The sequence below is a fragment of the Carcharodon carcharias genome, chromosome 11 (assembly GCF_017639515.1).
Source record: "Carcharodon carcharias isolate sCarCar2 chromosome 11, sCarCar2.pri, whole genome shotgun sequence".
In the NCBI taxonomy this organism is placed as follows: domain Eukaryota; kingdom Metazoa; phylum Chordata; class Chondrichthyes; order Lamniformes; family Lamnidae; genus Carcharodon; species Carcharodon carcharias.
In genome coordinates this window covers 161,143,308-161,165,471 of record NC_054477.1, presented here as the reverse complement: position 1 = coordinate 161,165,471, position 22,164 = coordinate 161,143,308, and the positions used below count along the sequence as shown (strand labels likewise).

At 46.1% G+C, this 22,164-nt stretch overlaps 1 protein-coding gene across 2 annotated transcripts in view; it reads left to right on the top strand.

The window, feature by feature from the left end:
- The window catches only part of nalcn (sodium leak channel, non-selective), a 238,062-nt gene extending 216,212 nt beyond the window's left edge, over positions 1 to 21,850 (top strand). For both annotated transcript variants that reach the window (XM_041198858.1, XM_041198859.1), the window contains exons 41-45: positions 605 to 755; positions 7,620 to 7,769; positions 14,123 to 14,240; positions 18,366 to 18,587; positions 21,662 to 21,850. In XM_041198858.1, the coding sequence (XP_041054792.1) occupies positions 605 to 755; positions 7,620 to 7,769; positions 14,123 to 14,240; positions 18,366 to 18,559 (613 nt within the window). In that variant the 3' untranslated portion in view covers positions 18,560 to 18,587; positions 21,662 to 21,850. The remainder of the gene's footprint in view (positions 1 to 604; positions 756 to 7,619; positions 7,770 to 14,122; positions 14,241 to 18,365; positions 18,588 to 21,661) is intronic.
- The last annotated feature ends 314 nt before the right edge of the window (positions 21,851 to 22,164 follow it).

Sequence of the window (22,164 nt, the reverse complement as noted above, 5' to 3'; positions counted from 1 at the left end):
GAGGAAATAGTTTCTCTCTATCAGCCCCATCAGATTTTTAAATCCTCTTTAACACTCTATAACACCCACCACCATTAAGTCACCCCATACTCATCAATTCTCAGGGGAATACAAACCTAATCTATACAATTTTCGACAGCACCTTCCAAACCCGTAACCTCTAACTAGAAGGACAAGGGCAGCAGATAGATGGGAACACCACCACCTGCAAGTTCCCCTCCAAGTCGCTCCCCATCCTGACTTGGAAATATATCGGCCGTCCCTTCACTGTCACTGGGTCAAAATCCTGGAACTCCCTCCCTAACAGCACTGTGGGTGTACCAACAGCACTGTGGGTGTACCTACACCACATGGACTGCAGCGGTTCAAGAAGGCAGCTCACCACCACCTTCTCAAGGGCAATTAGGGATGGGCAATAAATGCTGGCCCATCCAGCGACACCCACATCCTGAGAAAGAGTAAATTAATTTAATCCTTGCTTCTGTTCCATGTAAAACAATATTTCAACCAACTGATTTTTTTTTATTAGGCTTTACTCATATTTAATTGAGTTATTCATATAAATTTGTGTCTACTAAACCAAGATTCTTAACTGTGTTGCCAGCATGCTTTCATACAGATCAGTGGACATCAGAAAAAGCCTCCAGCTTGAGGAACTGTTAGCAAGAGAACAGCTTGAATATACTATAGAAGAAGAGGTTGCAAAACAAACAATACGAATGTGGCTGAAGAAATGTTTGAAACGCATTAGAGCAGTAAGTAATTTCCCCAAAAACACCTTCAGTCAGCGGGAGAAACCAATAAGCTAATGACATTTTTTTTATACAGAACCTTGGTTAGACCACACATCGGAGGATTATTCACCGTTCTGATCTCCCATCATTACAGAAAGGATAGAGAGGAACTGGAGAAGGGGCAAGAAAAGGTTCACAAGTAATGATACTAGAACTGGGAGGTTATAACTATCAGGAAACATTGAACCAGGTGGGGAGGGCTTTCCCTGCATGGGCTAGTTCATTTAATAGCCTTTTGGAGTGATACTGCCGTATAAATCGGACTGTAATTTTTAACTGGCTGATAGAGAGAAGGTCGAGTAAAGCTCAGTGGAAATGCAGCGGAGAGAAACAGAGCAGAACAATCAGCAAAAAAAAAAACTACTTTTGGGGAGTGTTCCATTTTCTTTTTCCTGAATCTATTTAATAGCCGAAATGCAGACAGCAAATTGGACCTAAGCCTTTTGCGACGCATTAGGAATTTACATGAAAATGGGGCATTTAGGAAATGGATGTGGCTCACCAAAAATATTTAAAAATCAATTTTAATTTCTAAATGCTTGCTAAATATAACAACCTTTTATCTTTGCACTACAACCACTTAAATAAAACAGATTCTTTTCCTGGTCTGGGTAACATCAGATTACAAAATTAAAAAGCTGTTAATATCATAGCCTGCACTGTGAATATAAAGTATATTGCATTTCCACTATATGTTGCAGGAGACTCAGTGAGTTCTGAGTAGAAGACTAGATTATACGTAAGCAAGTTTTACAGGCTAGAAGTATAGGCTGCTGAAGGAAAAAATACCTGCATTTATCTATCACTTTTTATATCCTCAGGATGTCCCAAAGTGCTTTACAACCAATTAAGTACTTTTTGAAATGTAGCCATCTTGCAATGTCGGAAAAAATGGCAGCCAATTTGCACACAGCAAGCTCCCAAAAACAGCTATGTGGTGATCACAGAATCACAGAATTGTTACAGGACAAAAGGAGGCCATTTAGCCCGTCATGTCTGCTGCGGCTCTCTGAATGAGCAATTCTGAATGAGCTCAAGTGCCATTCCCCAGATCCCTGTAACCCTGCACATTCTCCCCTTTCAGATAAAAGTCTAATTCCCTTTTGAAAGCCACGATTGAATCTGCCTCAGCCACACTATCTGGCAGTACGTTCCCGATCTTAACCACTCGCTGCTCGTCTCCATTGCTTTTTTTTCCAATTACTTTAAACCTGTGCTCTCTGGTTTTCAATCCTTCCACCAATGGGAACAGTTTCTCCCTGTCTACTCTGTCCAGACCCCTCATGATTTTGATACCTCTATCAAATCTCCTCCCAACCTTCTCTTCTCCAAGGAAAACAGTCCACCTTCTCCAATCTATTCAAATTACTGAATTCCCTCATCCCTGGAACCATTCTTGTGAATCTTTTCTGCTCTCTCTCTCTCATGCTTTCACATTCTTCCTGAAGTGTGGTGCCCAGAACTGGGCACAGTACTCCAGCTGAGGCCAACCAATGTCTTATACAAGTTTAACATAACCTCCTTTCTCTTTATTAACCCCTGTTAATAAAGCCTAGGATACTGTATGCTTTTTTAACCGCTCTTTCAACCTGTCCTGCCACCTTCAATGACTTATGCACATATACATAGTGAAGGCAACCCTAGGTAGCAGCGACCATAATATGATTGAATTTTACATTCAGTGTGAGGGAGGGAGGAGGGGGTCCGAGACCATGTTCTTAAATTTAAATCAGGGCAATTGTGTGGGCATGAAAGCAGAGCTGGCTAAATTGAATTGGCAAATTAGGTTATTGGATAGGTCAATGGAGATGCAGTGGCAAACAGTTAAGGGCATATTTCAGTCCACACAGAATAGATACATTCCAACAAATAAGAAAAAGTCCAAGGGACGGACACACTATCCATGGTTAACTAGAAAGGTTAAAGATAGTATCAAACTTAAAGAAAGTTTAAGAAGGTCAGAGGATTGGACAGAATATAAGGAACAGCAAAGCATGACTAAAAGATTAATAAGGACCTAAAAATTAGATCATGAAAGAAGGCGAGCCAGAAATCTAAAAACACATAGCAAGAGTTTCTATAAATATTTTTAAAAGAAAGGAGTGAACAAAGTGAGAGTTGGTCCTATAGAAAGTGAGTCTGGAGAACTGACAATGGAAAATAAGGAGATGACAGCTGAATTGAACAGGTATTTTGCATCAGTTTTCACTATAGAGAATACAAGTAACATCCCAGAAGCAGCTATAAATCAGGAAATGGAAGAGAGGGAGGAATTCTGAGAAATTACAAACACTAGAGAAGTGGTACTGAGTAAATTGTTGGAGCTGCAGGGTGACACGAGCTCGGGTCCTGATGGACTTCATCCTAGGGTCTTAAAAGAAGTGGCTAGTGAGATAGTTGATGCGTTGGTTTTAATTTTCCAAAATCCCTAGATTCAGGGAAGGTCCCATTAGATTGGAAGATAGCAAATGTAACTCTGTTATTCAAAAAGGGAGGGAGACAGAAAACGAAAACTACAGGCCAGTTAGCTTAATATCTATCGTAGGAGAAATGTTAGAAGCTATTATTCAGGAAGTTATAGCAGGGCACTTGGATAAGTTTTAGGTAATCAGGCAGAGTCAACATGGTTTTGTGAAAGAGAAATCATACTTAACCAACTTATTGGAGTTCTTTGAGGAAGTAACATGTGCTGTGGATAAAGGGGAACCTGAGGATGTACTGTACTTAAGGTTTCCAGAAGGCATTTGATAAAGTGCCACAGCAAAGGCTATTGTGGAAAATAAAAGTTTGAGATATTGGGGTAATAAATTGGCATGGATAGAAGAGTGGCAGGCTAACAGGAAGTAGGGAGTAGGCAATAATGGGTCTTTTTCAGGTTGACAAGATGTAACGAGTGGTGTGCCACAGCGATCAGTGCTGGGACCTCAACTGTTTACAATTTATATAAATAACTTGGATGAAGGGATGGATGGGATGGTTGCCAAATTTGCTGATGACACAAAGATAGGTAGGAAAGTAAATTGTGAAGAGGACCTAAGGAGGCTAGAAAAAGATATAGGTTTTAAGTGAGTGGACAAAGATCTGGCAAATGGAGTATAATGTAGGAAAATGTGAAATTGTCCATTTTGGCAGGAAGGATAAAAGAGAAGCATATGATCTAAATGGTGAGAGATTGCAGAGCTCTGGGATGCAGAGGGATCTAGGTGTCCTAGTACACAAATCACAAAAGCTTAGTATGCAGGTACAGTAAGTATTTAGGAAAGCTACATAGATTGTTATACTTCATTGTGAGGGGACTTGACTACATAAGTAGAGAGGCTATGCTTTAGTTATACAGGCCATTGGTGAGACCACATCTGGAGTCTCCTATTGATCTCCTTATTTAAAGGAAGGATGTAAATGCATTGGAAACAGCTCAGTGAAGGTTTACTCGACTAATACCTGGAATGGGCAGGTTGTCTTAAGAGGAAAGGCTGGATGGGTTAGGCTTGTATCCACTGGAGTTTAGAAGAGTAAGAGGCAACTTGATTGAACATACGAATTAGCACTAGTGAGACCACATCTGGAGTACTGTGTACAATATTGGTCACTTTATTTAAGGAAAGATGTAAATGCACTGGAAGCATTTCAAGGAAGGTTTACCAGACTAATATCTGGGATGGGCAGGTTGTCTTATGACGAAAGGTTGAACAGGCTAGGTTTGTATCTGCTGGAGTTTAGAAGAGTAAGAGGGGACTTGATTGAAACATATAAAATCCTGAGGGGTCTTGACAGGGTGGATGTGGAGAGGATGTTTCCTCTTGTGGGAGAATCTAGAACTAGGGGTCACTGTTTAAAAATAGGGGGTCGCCCATTTAAAACGAAGATGTGATGAAAGTTCTTCTCTGAGGGTCGTGAGTCTTTGGAACCCTCTGCCTGAAATGGCGGCGGAAGCAGAGTCTGAATATTTTTAAGGCAGAGGTGGATAGATTCTTGGTAAGCAAGGGGGGTGATAGGTTATCAGGGGGTAGGTGGGATGCAGATTTGAGGTTCCTATCAGATCAGCCATGATCTTATTAAATGGTGGAGCAGCTTTGAGGGGCCAAACGGCCTCCTGTTCCTTGTTCGTAAATTCTTATGTCCCTCTGCTCCTGCACCCCTTTAGAATTGCACCCTTTGCTTTATACTGTCTCTTCATGATCTTCTTACCAAAATGAATCACTTCACATTTCTCTGCTGTGGACTTCATGTGCCACTTGTCTGCCCAATCCACCAGCCTGTCTCTGTCCTTCTGAAATTCAACACTGTCCTCCTCACAATGCTTCCAAGTTTTGTATCATATGCAAATTTTGAAATTGTGCCCTGTACACCAAGGTCTAGGTCAGGAAGAGCAAGGGTCCCCATGCTGACCCATGGGAACGCCACTACAAACTTTCCTCCAGCCCAAAAAATATCCATTAACCACTACTCTCAGTTTCCTGAAACTCAGATGATGTTGATTGAGGGATAAATATTGGCCAGGACATGAAGGAGAACTCCCCTGCTCTTCTTCAAAATAACATCTTGAGATCTTTAACGTTGACCTGAGAAGGCAGACAGACAGATCTCAGTTTAACGTCTCATCCAAAAGATGGCTTGGGCTAATAAGTAGCAAGTAACATTCATGCTACACAAGTGCCAGGCAATGACCATCTCCAACAAGAGAGAATCTAACCATCGCCCCTTGACATTCAATGTCATTACCATCGCTGAATCCCCCACTATCAACATCCTGGGGGTTACCATTGAGCAGAAACTGAGCTGGACTAGCCATATAAATACTGTGGCTAAGGGAGCAGGTCAGAGGCTGGGAATCCTGTGGCAAGTAACTCACCTCCTGACTCCCCAAAGCCAGTCCACCATCCACAAGGCACAAGCCAGAAGTGTGATTTTTTTTTTAATTCATTTACAGGATGTGGGCATCGCTGGCTAGGCCAGCATTTAGGGAATACTCTCCATTTGACAAGATGAGTGCAGCTTCAACAACACTCAAGAAGCTCAACAACGTCCAAGACAAAGCAACCCATTTGTTTAGCGCCCCATTTACAAACATTCACTCCCCCTACCATCGACGCACAGTGGCAGCAGTATGTACCATCTACAAGATGCACTGCAGCAACTCACCAAGGCTCCTTAGACAGCACCTTCCAAACCCACGACCACTACCATCTAGAAGGACAAGGGCAGCAGATAGATGGGAACAGCACCACCTGCAAGTTCCCCTCCAAGCCACTCTCCACCCTGACTTGGAAATATATCACCGTTCCTTCACTGTTGCTGGGTCAAAATCCTGGAACTCCCTCCCTAACAGCACTGTGGATGTACCTACACCACATGGACTGCAGCGGTTCAAGAAGGCAGCTCACCACCACCTTCCCAAGGGCAATGAGGGATGGGCAATAAATGCTGGCCCAGCAAGCGATGCCCACATCCCATGTAAGGATACATCTAAAAAAAAACCTCTGACAGTGCAGCACTCCCTCAATATTGTACTGGGAGTGACAGCCTGGATTTTATACTCATGTTTGGGGTTGGACTTGAATCCATAACTGTCTGTCTTATGGACAAGAGCACTCCCCACTCCCCATTCATTTCTACAGGGCTGGGTAACTGCATTGCTCTGCACTGTTGTGACTTCAGCGCAATTAATCGTACACAATAATTGGTAAGATGTGAAAATAAGATAGAAAAATGACGCAAAGGCTGTTCACAATGAAACAGTTATTCTTTCCTTCAGAAGTCAGTGTTTTATTTTGTGTATCTCTGGTAACAAGAATATAAATGCATAGAATTAGATAGAATTTACAGAAACGGGCCATTTGACCCAACCAGTCCATGCTAGTGTTTATGCTCCTCCTATCCTTTCTCAACGAATTCTATCAACATAACCCTCTATTCCTTTGTCCTTTGTGCATTTATTTGACTTCCTCCTAAATGCATCTATACTGTAATATTATGACCAGAATTGTACACAGTACTCCAAACATGTCATAACCAAGGTTCCAATTACCCCGACCTTCCCTTTTAACATGATAACCTGAGGTTCCTGTAAGATTTCCACCAGGATAGTCGCTTAAGCTGGGAAGAATCAAACCAAATGGCGCAAAAGGGTTGCTGCACTTTAAGTGTTAAGTGTGTTGCACCCATATCTGCATTACACCCAAGCGTCCAGGAGATCTTTAAGTCTGTTCAACATGCCCTTCGCCTGAACTAGGCCATGCCCACAGAACTGGCCACCCGCCCAGGTTGAAAAGGCAAGTTTCGCCAGCTCCGCTCATTCCGTGAACTGCGCCCAACTTTACAGGCGCACAGGCTCCCTGTGGTCACATGACTCCAGCGTCAATCACCTGACCAGCAGTCCGTTTCTGCTGTAAGTCCCGCCGCCCGGCTGTGGAATCGATCAATCACTTCAAAAGGATGGAAGAGGAGCTCGTGCCCAGGCCCCCCTCACTCCTCTCCGCAATTCTCCATTGACCCTGCACCAGTCACAAACCTACTCCGAGCAATCACATGCTCAACTGCGTGATTCACGGGAGAGTTTACCTTTGAGCTTCTGCTAGCGAGTTTTGTGCGAAAACTTGGAGAAGCGGGCACAGTGTCGGCACATCCCAGGCGCAATTTACAACTGCGCCCTTAGTGGAGACCCTACCCCATTCCCCCCCACCACCCCCCAACCCAGCCAAGGGTTGGTAAAAGTCAAATATCGCACCCGCAGACAAGTGTCCGAGCGGATTCACTGTCCACCTCGCCTGTATTTCCAGACCTTATATTTTACCTTCCTCAGCATGTGTTATCCTGTCTCTTCAGAAACAGCAACAGTCCTGCAGCATTATCCACAGCTTGCGAGAGAGTCAGCAGCAGGAGTTAAGCAGATTCCTTATCCCTCCCAGCATTGAAACAACTCAAGCCAGTGAAGAAATGCTCGCCAGTAATCAAGATAATGAAGCCCCTCCTGAGGTGAGTAACTTCCCTTCAGCCTTTCACATTCACCATGCCTGTCACACACTTTCTAAAGCTCGTTATATAATGTCTTCAAAGTGATAGGCCATCCCAAGGAGCCTCATGGGAGCAATTACCCAACAAAACTTGACACGGAGCCAGATGAGGGGATATTAGGGGAGCTTGGTCAAAGAGGTAGGGTATTTTTTTTTTTAGGAGCAGCTTAAAAAGGTGGGAGAGGCAGAGAGGTTAATGGAGGGAATTCCAGAAATGGGGACCCAGATAGGTGCGGAGCGATTGAAATCGGGGATGCTCAGGAAGCCAGACCTGGAGGAGCTCAGAGATCCCAGAGGGTTGGTGGGCTGGAAGAGGTTACAGAGATGGGGGTGGGGGTGGTGAGGCAATGGAGGGATCTGAAATGTTGTTCACGGTCTTCAGCTTCTGAATATGGATTGTCACATGGGCTAGGTTCCTCAGGCCTCGTCAACACACCATGGTATCATAGCCACACTGCTGCTTATCCATTAAAAAAAACACATAGAGATACGGTCAAATGCAAGAGAATCTGTAAGTCCAGTTAGTCACCTTCCACAGACCCGGAAACAACACAGCTGTGATCAGCTGAGAAAAATGGGGGTCCCATCACCCTGCTGCCCATCAATACCTTCCCACAGAAACTTTGTACCCACCTATCAAATGTGTCCCTGATTCACCTTCCTACATAACCATGAAAAATCATCCCACCCCAAAGCTTAATATAGTGTGATCCACAGTCTATGCAACTGCAAGAACCATTGTACCGGGACCAATAGCATTATTTTTTTAATGGGCTTCCCAGATGTGGGGGGATACGGACAAGTTAATAATTATTGCCCATCCTGAGTCACCAGGGGCACCGAGCATCACGGGGGTAACATTTCAGCTTTGGACACATTCAGGAAATTGAGCTCAACCTGTGCTTGGAATTGTGCTGGTTAGATTAGGCTTCAGGCTTCTGCCAATATTAATTTGCATAACAAACTTCAAATTTCCACATATCAGGACGTAGTTGTTTCATATTTTTCTCCCATGAAGAAGTATTGCTTGATTTATTTAAAGAGTAGTAATCAGTGCAATTTAATTAACGCAAAAGCAAAACACTGCAGATTCTGGAAATCTGAAATAAAAGCAGAAAACGCTGGGAAACCTCAGCAGGCCAGTCAGGGTCTGTGGAGAGGGAAACAGGATTAACGTGTCAGGTCGATGGCTGGGAAAAAGTTAAGATGGAACTGGATTTAAGCAAGTGCAGAGGGTGGGGAAGGAGTAGAAGAGCCCAAAACAGGAGGGGGTTGAATTAAACCTCCACCCACCCCCCACCCGCCCCTCCAGAGCGTTTGAAAGAGTTGGCAGGTTTCAGACGCACCTGAGAGTAGCCCATCCCACAGCCATAACGTCCTGCAGGGGGGGCAGAACCAGCAGAGAGTGGGACACCCGCCCATCAGCGGGAGGACATCCCGCCCATCGAGAGCTGCCGGCCAATCAGATTGGCCGACAGCTCCAGCAGTCCCGGCAACACCAGAACCCTCGGTAGTGGGCACGGGCTGGGGCGGCAAGAGAGGCCCTGAGGCGAAGAGGTATAATGGATCCCGGAGAGAGGGGTAAGTCTGGGGTATTGGATAGGGATGGATCAGGGAGGAGGGTGGGTTTGGGAGGCAAGGAAGGGAGGAACAAAGGTGGAGGGGGCGGTATCATCATGAGGAGGTTTCCCCCGATGGGAGCAGGAAACACACCCCCCCCCCCCCCCCCCCCCGCCCCCGAAGGATGTACCCCCATTCCTTCCGGCCTTCTGAATAGTTTCCTTTAAAAAAAGATGGCCGACCCACTCCTGCCCATTTGCCTACGCCAACTGTTTTATGGTGTGGACAGCGTATTATTCCCAGAGATAAAAACAAAAAACTGCAGATGCTGGAAATCCAAAACAAAAACAGAATTACCTGGAAAAACTCAGCAGGTCTGGCAGCATCGGCGGAGAAGAAAAGAGTTGACGTTTCGGGTCCTCATGACCCTTCGACAGAACTAGGTGAATCCCAGGAAGGGTTGAAATATAAGCTGGTTTAAGGTGGTGGTGGTGTTGGGGTGGGTGGGGGGGGTGGGGGGGGTGTTGGTGGGGAGCGGTTTGGTGGGGGGAGAGAAGTGGAGGGGGGTGGTGTGGTTGTAGGCAAAAACAGTGATAGAAGCAGATCATCAAAAGATGTCGCAGACGGCAGAACAAAAGAACACATAGGTGTCGAAGTTGGTGATATTATCTAAACGAATGTGCTAATTAAGAATGGATGGTAGGGCACTCAAGGTATACCTCTAGTGGGGGTGGGGGGAGCATAAAAGATTTAAAAATATTTAAAAATAATGGAAATAGGAGGGGAAAAGAAAAATCTATATAATTTATTGGAAAAAAAAACAAAAGGAAGGGGGAAGAAACAGAAAGGGGGTGGGGATGGAGGTGGGAGGTCAAGACCTAAAGTTGTTGAATTCAATATTCAGTCCGGAAGGCTGTAAAGTGCCTAGTCGGAAGATGAGGTGTTGTTCCTCCAGTTTGCGTTGGGCTTCACTGGAACAATGCAGCAAGCCAAGGACAGACATGTGGGCAAGAGAGCAGGGTGGAGTGTTAAAATGGCAAGCGACAGGGAGGTTTGGGTCATTCTTGCGGACAGACCGCAGGTGTTCTGCAAAGCGGTCGCCCAGTTTACTTTTGGTCTCTCCAATGCAGAGGAGACCACATTGAGAGCAATGAATGCAGTAGACTAAGTTGGGGGAAATGCAAGTGAAATGCTGCTTCACTTGAAAGGAGTGTTTGGGCCCTTGGACGGTGAGGAGAGAGGAAGTGAAGGGGCAGGTGTTACAAATTTTGTGTGGGCATGGGGAGGTGCCATAGGTGGGGGTTGGGGAGTAGGGGTTGATGGAGGAGTGGACCAGGGTGATCCGGAGGGAACGATCCCTACGGAATGCCGACAGTGGGGGTGAAGGGAAGATGTGTTTGGTAGTGGCATCATGATGGAGTTGGCGGAAATGGCGGAGGATGATCCTTTGAATGCGGAGGCTGGTGGGGTGATAAGTGAGGACAAGGGGGACCCTATCATGTTTCTGGGAGGGAGGAGAAGGCGTGAGGGCGGATGCGCGGGGGATGGGCCGGACACGGTTAAGGGCCCTGTCAACGACCGTGGGTGGAAAACCTCGGTTAAGGAAGGAGGACATGTCAGAGGAACTGTTTTTGAAGGTAGCATCATCGGAACAGATGCGACGGAGGCGAAGGAACTGAGAGAATGGGATGGAGTCCTTACAGGAAGCGGGATGTGAGGAGCTGTAGTCGAGGTACGTGTGGGAGTCGGTAGGCTTGTAATGGATATTGGTGGACAGTCTATCACCAGAGATTATAACAGAGAGGTCAAGGAAGGGAAGGGAAGTGTCAGAGATGGACCACATAAAAATGATGGAGGGGTGGAGATTGGAAGCAAAATTAATAAATTTTTCCAAGTCCCGATGAGAGCATGAAGCAGCACTGAAGTAATCATCGATGTACCGGAGAAAGAGTTGTGGAAGGACTGGAACAAGGAATGTTCCACATACCCCATAAAGAGACAGGCATAGCTGGGGCCTATGCGGGTACCCATAGCCACACCTTTTATTTGGAGGAAGTGAGAGGAGTTGAAGGAGAAATTGTTCAGTGTGAGAACAGAGGCCCGAACAATCCCCATCCACCACTACTCTCCTCCGTCTGGCTGAACTTGTTCTCACACTGAACAATTTCTCCTTCAACTCCTCTCACTTCCTCCAAATAAAAGGTGTGGCTATGGGTACCCGCATGGGCCCTAACTATGCCTGGCTCTTTATGGGGTATGTGGAACATACCTTGTTCCAGTCCTACTCCGGCCCCCTTCCACAACTCTTTCTCCGGTACATCGATGATTACTTCAGTGCTGCTTCGCGCTCTCGTCGGGACTTGGAAAAATTTATTAATTTTGCTTCCAATCTCCACCCCTCCTTCATTTTCATGTGGTCCATCTCTGACACTTCCCTTCCCTTCCTTGACCTCGCTGTCTCAATCTCTGGTGATAGACTGTCTACCAATATCCATTACAAGCCTACCGACTCCCACAGCTACCTTGACTACAGCTCCTCACACCCCGCTTCCTGTAAGGACTCCATCCCATTCTCTCAGTTCCTTCGCCTCCGTCGCATCTGTTCCGATGATGCTACCTTCAAAAACAGTTCCTCTGACATGTCCTCCTTCTTCCTTAACCGAGGTTTTCCACCCACGGTCGTTGACAGGGCCCTCAACCGTGTCCGGCCCATCTCCCGCGCATCCGCCCTCACGCCTTCTCCTCCCTCCCAGAAACATGATAGGGTCCCCCTTGTCCTCAATTATCACCCCACCAGCCTCCGCATTCAAAGGATCATCCGCCGCCATTTCCGCCAACTCCATCATGATGCCACTACCAAACACATCTTCCCTTCACCCCCACTGTCGGCATTCCGTAGGGATCGTTCCCTCCGGGACACCCTGGTCCACTCCTCCATCACCCCCTACTCCCCAACCCCCACCTATGGCACCACCCCATGCCCACGCAAAAGATGTAACACCTGCCCCTTCACTTCCTCTCTCCAAGGGCCCAAACACTCCTTTCAAGTGAAGCAGCATTTCACTTGCATTTCCCCCAACTTAGTCTACTGCATTCGTTGCTCCCAATGTGGTCTCCTCTACATTGGAGAGACCAAACGTAAACTGGGCGACCGCTTTGCAGAACAGCTGCGCAACACCTGGACACCTGGAGGTGTCCGCAAGAATGACCCAAACCTCCCTGTCGCTTGCCATTTTAACACTCCACCATGCTCTCTTGCCCACATGTCTGTCCTTGGCTTGCTGCATTGTTCCAGTGAAGCCCAACGCAAACTGGAGGAACAACACCTCATCTTCCGACTAGGCACTTTACAGCCTTCCGGACTGAATATTGAATTCAACAACTTTAGGTCTTGACCTCCCTCCTCCATCTCCACCCCCCTTCTGTTTCTTCCCCCTTCCTTTTGTTTTTTTTCCAATAAATTATATAGATTTTTCTTTTCCCCTCCTATTTCCATTATTTTTAAATATTTTTCAATCTTTTATGCTCCCCCCACCCCCACTAGATCTATACCTTGAGCGCCCTACCATCCATTCTTAATTAGCACACTCGTTTAGATAATATCACCAACTTCGACACCTATGTGTTCTTTTGTTCTGTTGTCTGTGACATCTTTTGATGATCTGCTTCTATCACTGTTTTTGCCTACAACCACACCACCCCCCTCCACTTCTCTCCCCCCACCCCAACCACCCCCCCCAACCCCCCACCTCCCCCAACCACCCCCCCCCACCTCCCCCAACAACCGCCCCTCCAACCTTAAACCAGCTTATATTTCAACCCTTCCTGGGATTCACCTAGTACTGTCGAAGGGTCATGAGGACTCGAAACGTCAACTCTTTTCTTCTCCGCCAATACTGCCAGACCTGCTGAGTTTTTCCAGGTAATTCTGTTTTTGTTGTAGCGTATTATTCCAGTCAATTGGCTCATTAACGATCAATTAACCACTCGTTATTATTTTAAAATGGTGTCAGGCTGCTGATTTCAGCCCCCTCCCCCCCCACTCCCGTGTTAGGAGGGGGGGAACAGCTCGGGGATGGGCTGGACACCCTTCATATTTCACATTCCCGCGCCTACCATAAACGCGTTCGGTGGGGTGGAGGAGGGTGTAAGATGAGCCCAAGGTTTGTTTTCGGGTGGAAGGCAGGATATTAAATGACAAAAGGGATAATAGATTCTATCTTCTCCATTTTCAGCTCCTTTGGACAGATCGTTTGTGTTCTTTTATTGTCCCATCAGCAGCTCCTTTTCTCTTGTACCATTGCCCCCCATTTCAACCTAATCTTGAACCAGTGTAAAAGTGAACTGGAGTGATTTTGCACTGGTTCATTCTCGACGTGCAGAAGCTGTAGAAACTCTAGCTCCATGTTTAGCCCTGACTGGGTCAGAGTAGACAGTTCTCCTTCCCAAAGAACTTTATTGAACGATCTGGTGGTTTACCTCGTACCAGCCACAAATGACCAGATTGGTTAAGTTAAAATCTGCGCTGTAGGATTTGAACTCCTGACGCCCCTGGTTAACAGTTTAGTGCTGTAACCACTAGTGTTCCCCTGCTGTTTAATTAAATATAAAATGTGATTTATGGTGGTTTGCACAGTCATTACTGCAAATGGAGCATCTGCCTGCTGATTATTCTTCCTGCTGATTATGATAGAGTGATTGCTAACTCGACAATAATGAGCGCGTCAGCCTTCATCACTCTTGTCTCCTGTGTAGTCCAGTAGTCAACAGCAGCTGCTCAGTCCAACACATTCAGATAGAGGTGGATATCGATCAGACTCCGCCGATCTCGGAAAACCTCAAAGAAAATTTGGGCAGTGGCGTCTTCCGTCAGGTATTTTGAGAATCGTGCGTTGTCCTCATTACAGCTCAGAATGAGATCGTAAAGAAACAGCCAAACGGCGACTTAACAGGGACACAGGATGTCCGAGCGCAGGAACAGCTGAGAGTTGGTATCCTGCTACACCTGGCTGAAGCAACAGAGCGGTGGGGTACAACTCTCTGTCGTTTCTACCGAGATAAATGCTCCTTGTTTGGCCTTTTGAGGTGAAGATGACCACGTTCATCATTTGGGGTGTTTGGTAGGGTTTAACTGCAAAGGCCAATCTGTACCCAGGAAGTTCTACTGCCAAGCGGACAGGATAGTGCAAACTGTTTGAGTTTTGGGGTGAGTTGCTGGCTCAGGATTTCCTCTGTTTGCATTAATGCCAACACAGCACGTGCCGGATAAATAGTGAAGCCTGCTTGTCCCATTAAGCATAAGATGACAAGGGATTGTTGTATGAAGATTGGCTGACAGGGAAATGCCCCTGGTCCACCACACCTGCCCCCTGTCCCCCTGAAGGCCGGAGCATCATAACTAACACTTGGTAACCTCCCAACCTGCACCCTCCCCCTACAGCCATGTTAATCTCCTGGGATTGGGAAAAACTCATGGCCAAGAATGGAAAAAATACTCTGGGAAATTCCTCTCCAAACCCCAACCCCCCCCACACTTGGAATACTGTGACAAGAACAGAAAATGCCGGAAAAACTCAGCAGGTCCAACAGCATCTGTGGAGAGAAAACCAGAGTTAGCGTTTCAAGTCCATCTACTTCAGAGCTAAAGAGAAGTAAAAATGTGATTAAACTTATCCTGTTTATGGAGGGGGGGGTCCTCCATCCCCCACCTCCACACCTCCATCCCCCACCAGGATGGTCTGAGGGCCCTTAGCTTCTTCCTCGAACAGAGGCCCGAACAATCCCCATCCACCACTACTCTCCTCCGTCTGGCTGAACTTGTTCTCACGCTGAACAATTTCTCCTTCAACTCCTCTCACTTCCTCCAAATAAAAGGTGTGGCTATGGGTACCTCCATGGGCCCCAGCTATGCCTGTCTCTTTACGGGGTATGTGGAACATTCCTTGTTCCAGTCCTACTCAGGCCCCCTCCCACAACTTTCTCCAGTACATCGATGACTCTTTCGGTGCCACTCATGCTCTCATCTAAATCCAGCTTCACCTGCTGCACCCTCCTTATTAGTATAAGTTTCATCACATTTTTACTCCTCTTTAGCTCTGAAAAGGAGTCATACGGACTCGAAACGTTAACTCTGTTTTTCTCTCCACAGATGCTGTTAGATCTGCTGAATTTTTCCAGCATTTTCTGTTCTTGTCACAGTATTCTACGTGTGGTCTAACTAGTGCCTTGTATCGTTTTAGCAAGAATTCCCTATTTTTATACTTCATTCCCTTTGAAATAAAGGCCAACATTCAATTTGCCTTCCCTATTACCTGTTGAACTTGTATGTTAGCTTTTTGTGATTCATGCACGAGGACCCCCAAATCCCTCTGCGCTGCAGCTTTCTGCAGTCTTTCCCCATTTAAATAATATTCAGCTCCTCTATTCTTCCTGCAAAATTGCATAACCTCACATTATATTCCATTTGCCAAGTATTTTGCCCACTCACTTAACCTGCCAATATCCCTCTTTGTACCATTCTCACCACTTGCCTTCCCTCCTATTTTTGTGTCATCCTCAAACTTGGCGATAGTACATTCACTTCCCTCCTCCAAGTCGTTAATATATATATTGTAAATAATTGTGGCCCCAGCACTGATCCCTGTGGCACTCCACTAGCTACAGGTTACCATCCTGAAAATGCCCCCCTTATCCCAACTCTCTGTCTTCTATTCGTTAGCCAGTCCTGGCTGTAAAGTTAATTTTAATATGCTCACCAGCAATCATATGCCAGATTTGATCATTCATTAGTGAGTAATCAAATATAGTACATAAACCATGTAGAATATGCCATTAAGTAGTGGGATACAGACTTAACATCCCAAATAAGGAAGTATGGTCTCTGCAGTTCAGCATCATCAAATACGGCCTTCTTTGCTTCGAACTTAAAAACGTTGGAGAGACGGCACCTCCACCTTGGGCCACCCTCCCTCTGATCTACCTGAAAAGGCAGTCCGCTGCTCCTTCAGTGCTGGGGGGTCTCCGGTCTGTCCCTACTCCTGCTGAAGTTAAGCTAGCTCAGAAGAAAGGAGAGACAAAGGGATATCCAGATGCCTGCACACAGTAACATCCACACATTACTGCAAACTGGTAACCTGGCAACCTCCTCAATAGAGTAATGGTGTTGCGCTGTGGATGGAGGCAAAAGAAAACCCTAAAAAACATGTGGCTTGAATTTGGTCATTCCGCGCCATTGCCGCCCCCCCTCCCCCTCCACCCACCGCACCACACCCCCCCGCCACCCCCCCCCCCCCCCCCCCCCCCCCCCCCACCCCCACCCCAACCCCCGCTCCACTGCCCTCTCCAGGTCAGAAAGAGCGGTTTCAAAATATACTGCACCCCACAACCTGAATTCATCTGATGTCGGATTGTGATCCTTGGGCTCCAACACTGCCCAAAATTGAGGGGGTAAAAATGCAGGGTATTCCTGCAAGGCCAAGGTAACAGGATTCTTGTGGGTTGGTGAAGCCAAAACCAAGACACAAGGCCTTTCATTATTGAGAGAGTTTATTGACTTGCTCAGTCTCTCCTCCCACTCAACCCAGTGTCCCAGCTATCCCCTGTTTATATGTGCTCAAAGACAATTAATACCCATCACCTGTTTCTCCTAACCTTTACAATAGCCACTGTCTTCAAGGCTTCTGTCTGCTGTCTAATTCTCTAACTGTAGACTCTTACAGCACAAGAGGAGATCATTTGGACCATTGTCCCTGTGCTGGATCTTTGAAAGAGCTATCTAATTAGTCCCCACTCCCCTGCTCTTTCCCCATAGCCTTTCACCTTTTCAAATACTTATCCAAGTATTCCCTTCTGGAAGTTACTATTGAATCTGTTTCCACTGCCTTTTTAGGCAGCACATTCCAGATCACAACAACTCGCTATGTGAAAGTGTTCCTTTCATCTCCCCATAGGGTCTTCTGCCAATCATCTTAAATCTGTGTCCTCTGGTTACTGACCCTTCTGTGTTAGCCAGACAATTGAAGCAGTTTATTCTTATTTACTTTATCAAAACCTTACGTAGAATCATAGAAATTTATGGCGCGGAAGGAGGCATTCGGCCCATTGTGTCAGTACCAGCTGAGATAGCCTAATCACAGGTTCCAGCTCTTCGTCCATTGCCCTGTAGGTTATGGCACTCCAAGCCCATATCTAAGTATTTTTTAAATGTTATGAAAGTTTCTGCCTCCACCAGTCTTTCAGGCGGTGAGCTCCAGGTCCTCACCACCCTCTGGGTGAAAAAAAATACTCCTCAGCTCTCCTCTAATCCTTCTGCACATTACTTTAAATCTATGTCCCCCTAGTTATTAACCTCTCTGCTAAAGTAAATCATTTCAATAACTCTCCTGTTTAAACCTCCCCTTAACCTTTTCTGCTCTAGTAAAATTGGTAACAGGATTCAAGCGGGTTCGTGAAACCAAAACCAAGACACAAGGCCTTTCTTTATTGAGAGAGTTTGTTGACTTGCCCAGTCTCACAGCTCTCCTCCCACTCAACCCAGTGTCCCAGCTATCCCCTGTTTATATGTGCCCAAAGACAATTCATACCCATCACCTGTTTCTCCTAACCTTTACAATGTAATTGACATTAACAAACCTTAACATTGACAAGACATTAACAAGAATAACACAGCGTCTCCAGTCTCTCCATATAGCTGAAGTCCCTCAGACCTGCTACCATTTTAGTAAATCTCCTCAGCACCCTCTCCAAGGCCCTTGACATCCCTCCTAATGAAAAGTATGTGATAGGCTGGGATGAAGCAAATAGAATGGGAGGAGGCTATTGTGGAGCATTAGCAAAAGTATGGGCTGAATGGCCTGTTTTTGTGCCGTAAATTCTAAATAATTTGCAATAGGTTTGCCACTACGTGGCTGTTTTCTGCACTAGCTCATCAATGAGTTGGTTTGACTTGGCCCTAGTTGAAGATAAAATTGCTTATGCAGCCTTTCTATTGGCCTTCCAGCTCCGAAACCAATCAGCCACTCTGTGTCGACAGTGAATCTACGATTTGGAGGCCGCACAGCCATTAGGTCTGTCATGTGTAAAATTAACCCGATGTCAGACACTGCCTCCTCGGGATCAGACGTGAAGAAATGGTGGACCCGGCAACTCACTGTGGAAAGTGATGAGAGCGCAGACGACCTCTTAGATATCTAATGTCAGGGGGAGGGCTCACTGAAGGCCGGTAAGTGATGGAGTGACTGCTTTCCTGGTTAATAATACTATCACGTTCCTGTCATTGAATCTACCATAGGTGTCCAGTGTATCAAGTGGGGAACTGGTGCGTTGCTAAGTGACGCCCACCAGAAATCTATCAGATCTTCTCCAGAAAATGAAGACGCTGAAGGGTGACCCGATAGAGGTATTTTAAAATGATAAAGGTGTTCGACAGCGACACACTTCAGAAATACTTCATTGGCTGGAAAGTGCTTTGGGGTGAAAGGCGCCAAATAAATGCAAGTCTTTCTAGCTTTGGACGTAGAGAAAGGGCCCGGATTTTCCAGTCAGCGGCAAAGGAACGCCACTGACTGTTCATCGCATTTACACTTGCTCACTGACTTTGTGTCTTTTACACTGTGATGCCCTCTGCTGGGGATCCTGTGACCTGGGCGCTATGGGTGCAGGTTTCACAAACTTTACTGCACCAGTGCATTCAGGATGAGTTACGCCTGTGTCAGTGAAGCCCAGGGACTGTCAGAGCAACAACCTGTTGCATTTATATAGCAACTTTAACATTGTGAAGTGCCTTGGGATGTTTCACTGAAGTGTTATCAGAATGAGTTGGCACTGAGGCACGCAACGGGAAATTAGGTCAGGTGGCCAAAAGCCTGGTCAAAGAGGTAGATTTTAAGAATCACCTGATAGGCGGACAGAAAGGTGGCGACATTTAGCGAGGGAATCCTAGCGCTTAGAGCCCAGGTAGCTGAAGGCACGGACGCCACTGGTGGAGCAGTTAAAATTCAGAGTGCTCAAGAGGCCAGAATTGGAGGGGTGAAGAGATTTGAGAGGTTCTGGGGCTAGAGAAGATTACAGAGATAGGAAGGGGACAGTGCCCTGGAGGGATTTGAAAACAAGGACGAGGATTTTAAAATTTATGCGTGGCGGACAGGGAGTCGATGTAGGTCAGTGAACACGGGTGATGGGTGAACGGGTACAGGATTTGGTATGGTTTAGGATACAGGCAGCAGATTGTTAGAAGGGATGAACTTTGTGCTACAAAAGGCGGAAATCAGAAATTTCTAAAATAGAGGAAGAGGACGTAAAATTCTTGGGCAATATGTGGGAAGGTGGAACATCTGCACTGGTGTCCTTCTCAAGGACACAGCGGATGCTTTCCCAGTGTGATTCAGGTCCTGCAATGCTGAGGGTACAGAACTTCATGCATCACTGATCTCTAACCTTGGCAGTCAATGCTACTGCCGTCCCTCGGTTAACACGAGCTTTACTAACCACTTTTCACAGACCACTAAAGAGTAGGCGGTTACATACAAAATACAATCAACAGTCTGAAGAATATTAGCCTTTACAACTAGAGGACTAGAATAGAAAGGGGAAGCAGTTCTGCCAGAAAGCCCTGGTTAGACTGCATTTGAAGAACTGTGCACAGTTCAGAGCACCACACCTTAGAAAAGATATAGTGGCCTTTGAAGGAGTGCGGATTCACCAGATCATTACCAGGGGCGCAAGGGTTAGATCGTGAGGAGAGATTTTATTAACTAGCTTGTGCTTCCCAGAATGCAGCAGGCTGAGAGGTGATTTCAATTGACAATTTTAGGATTTGGAAAGGAATTGATAGGATAGGAGAGAGAGAAACTTTTTCCACTGGTGGTGAGTCAAGGACAATGGAACATAACCTTAAACACAGAGCAGGGACATTCAGGAGCGGAAGACTAGGAAACACTTCTCCACACACAGGATGGTAGAAGCTTGGAACTGCCTCCCACAGAAAGCAATAGATTCTGGCTCAATACGCGATCTAAATCCGCAGATGAATAGATTTGCTAGACAAGACTGGAAAAGGATAGGGAACCAAGGCAGGTGGATGGAGTTAAGTTAGAGATCAGCTACAATCCCACTGAATGAGGGAACAGGCTCGAGGGGCTGAAGGGCCTCCTCCTATTCCTATAATTCTACACCTAGTGCCACCTGCACTGGGCAAAGGTGGCAATTACTGATAATTCAGCCGAGTGATAAGATAATGTTGGGAAGCTGCATAACAAAGTAACTTGAAAGTGAAACTAAGGAGCAGGGCAGTTTCCCTGGTCTTAGCTTCTAGTTCCTTAATGTCCTGATGATTAGTGCATTGCTGAACGGCACCTCTAAAAGGCTGCATGGACAATTCCCATTGGTATATCCGCTTGCACTGATCTTACATCGTTATTTACAGTGTGACCATACCCAAGAACTCAGGCCAAGAAACTCCCGGACATTGGGATGAGCTTCACTTTCAGTCATGATGGTTTTCACAGTCACATGGTCTTTGGTCAAGGCTGATGTGACTTGCAACTATTTGAGTGAATACAAAACATCTGCATTCCTTGCCTTTCCTTATTGAAATAATTTTTTTTTGTATTACCACTATCCAATGTTCATTATTTATTTGCAGTAAATAATTTGTTCAAGTCTTCAATTCAGGGTCGGAATTTCAGTGCAGTTTCCACTTCCCAGCTGTGACTTTGCAGGAAATACAACAGGAACCCTATTCACATGTGTATTTATCCACTTGCCTGAGGATGGTGGTGAGCCGCCTTCTTGAACCACTGCAGCCTGTATAATGTAGGTACACCCACTGCGCTGTTAGGGAGGGAGTTCTGGGATTTTGACCCAGTGACAGTGAAGGAATGGTGGTATATTTCCAAGTCAGGATGATGAGTGGCTTGGAGGGGAACATGCAGGTGGTGGTGTGCCCGTGTGTCTGCCGACATTTCTTCTAGGTGGTACAGGTCACAGGTTTGGAAGGTGCTGTCGAAGGAGCCTTGACAAGTTGCTGCAGTGCACCGTGTGTTGGTGGTGGAGGGAGTAAATGTTTGACCAGAATTTCCATTACACATCTGGCCAGGTTAACACCAAAAACAAACCCAAGGAAGCTCCTACACTAGAGTTCCTTTTTATTCTTTTGAAACCTTTACAAAAACCAAATGATCTATTTGTTTTTCGAAGATAACGGTGTGTTGTGTGTGTGATGTATGTCCTGATGAGTGCACAATGAAAGCTTGGACAATATGTCTTTTCTCAGCATGTATATTTGTGCTTCTCAAGGTGAGGAACCATGACGTTGGACGGAGACGAAGATTTTCAGTGTTGCGCCAGAATATAGCATCGGATATCCTTCCAACTGGAAGCTGCCCTCTCATTGTCCAAATGGAGCATCTCCACAAGCCTCGAAGAGCACTGCAAACTGGAGGAGCACAATTTCCTCGTTATTTTTATACTTTTTGTCCATCTGATCTTGCCAAATGTCTGAAACATTGGGGGTGGGAGGAGGGGTGGAGACAGTTGGTGGGGTTTGAGTCTAGCACTGGGCCTGACTTGAGATTGTCCAAATGGGAGGAGGTCGGTGGGGGGGGGTGGTGGGAAAGAGCAGGAGGGAGTGGGACTAATTGGATAGCTCTTTCAAAGAGCCAGCACAGGCAAAATGGGCCGAATAGCCTCCCTCTGTGCTTCACAATTCTCTGATGTTTCCTCACTTTGACTACCCAATAGCCATCAGAATGAGATGCCCATCTGCTGGGTTTTAAAGATTGGGGATCAAGTTACACCAC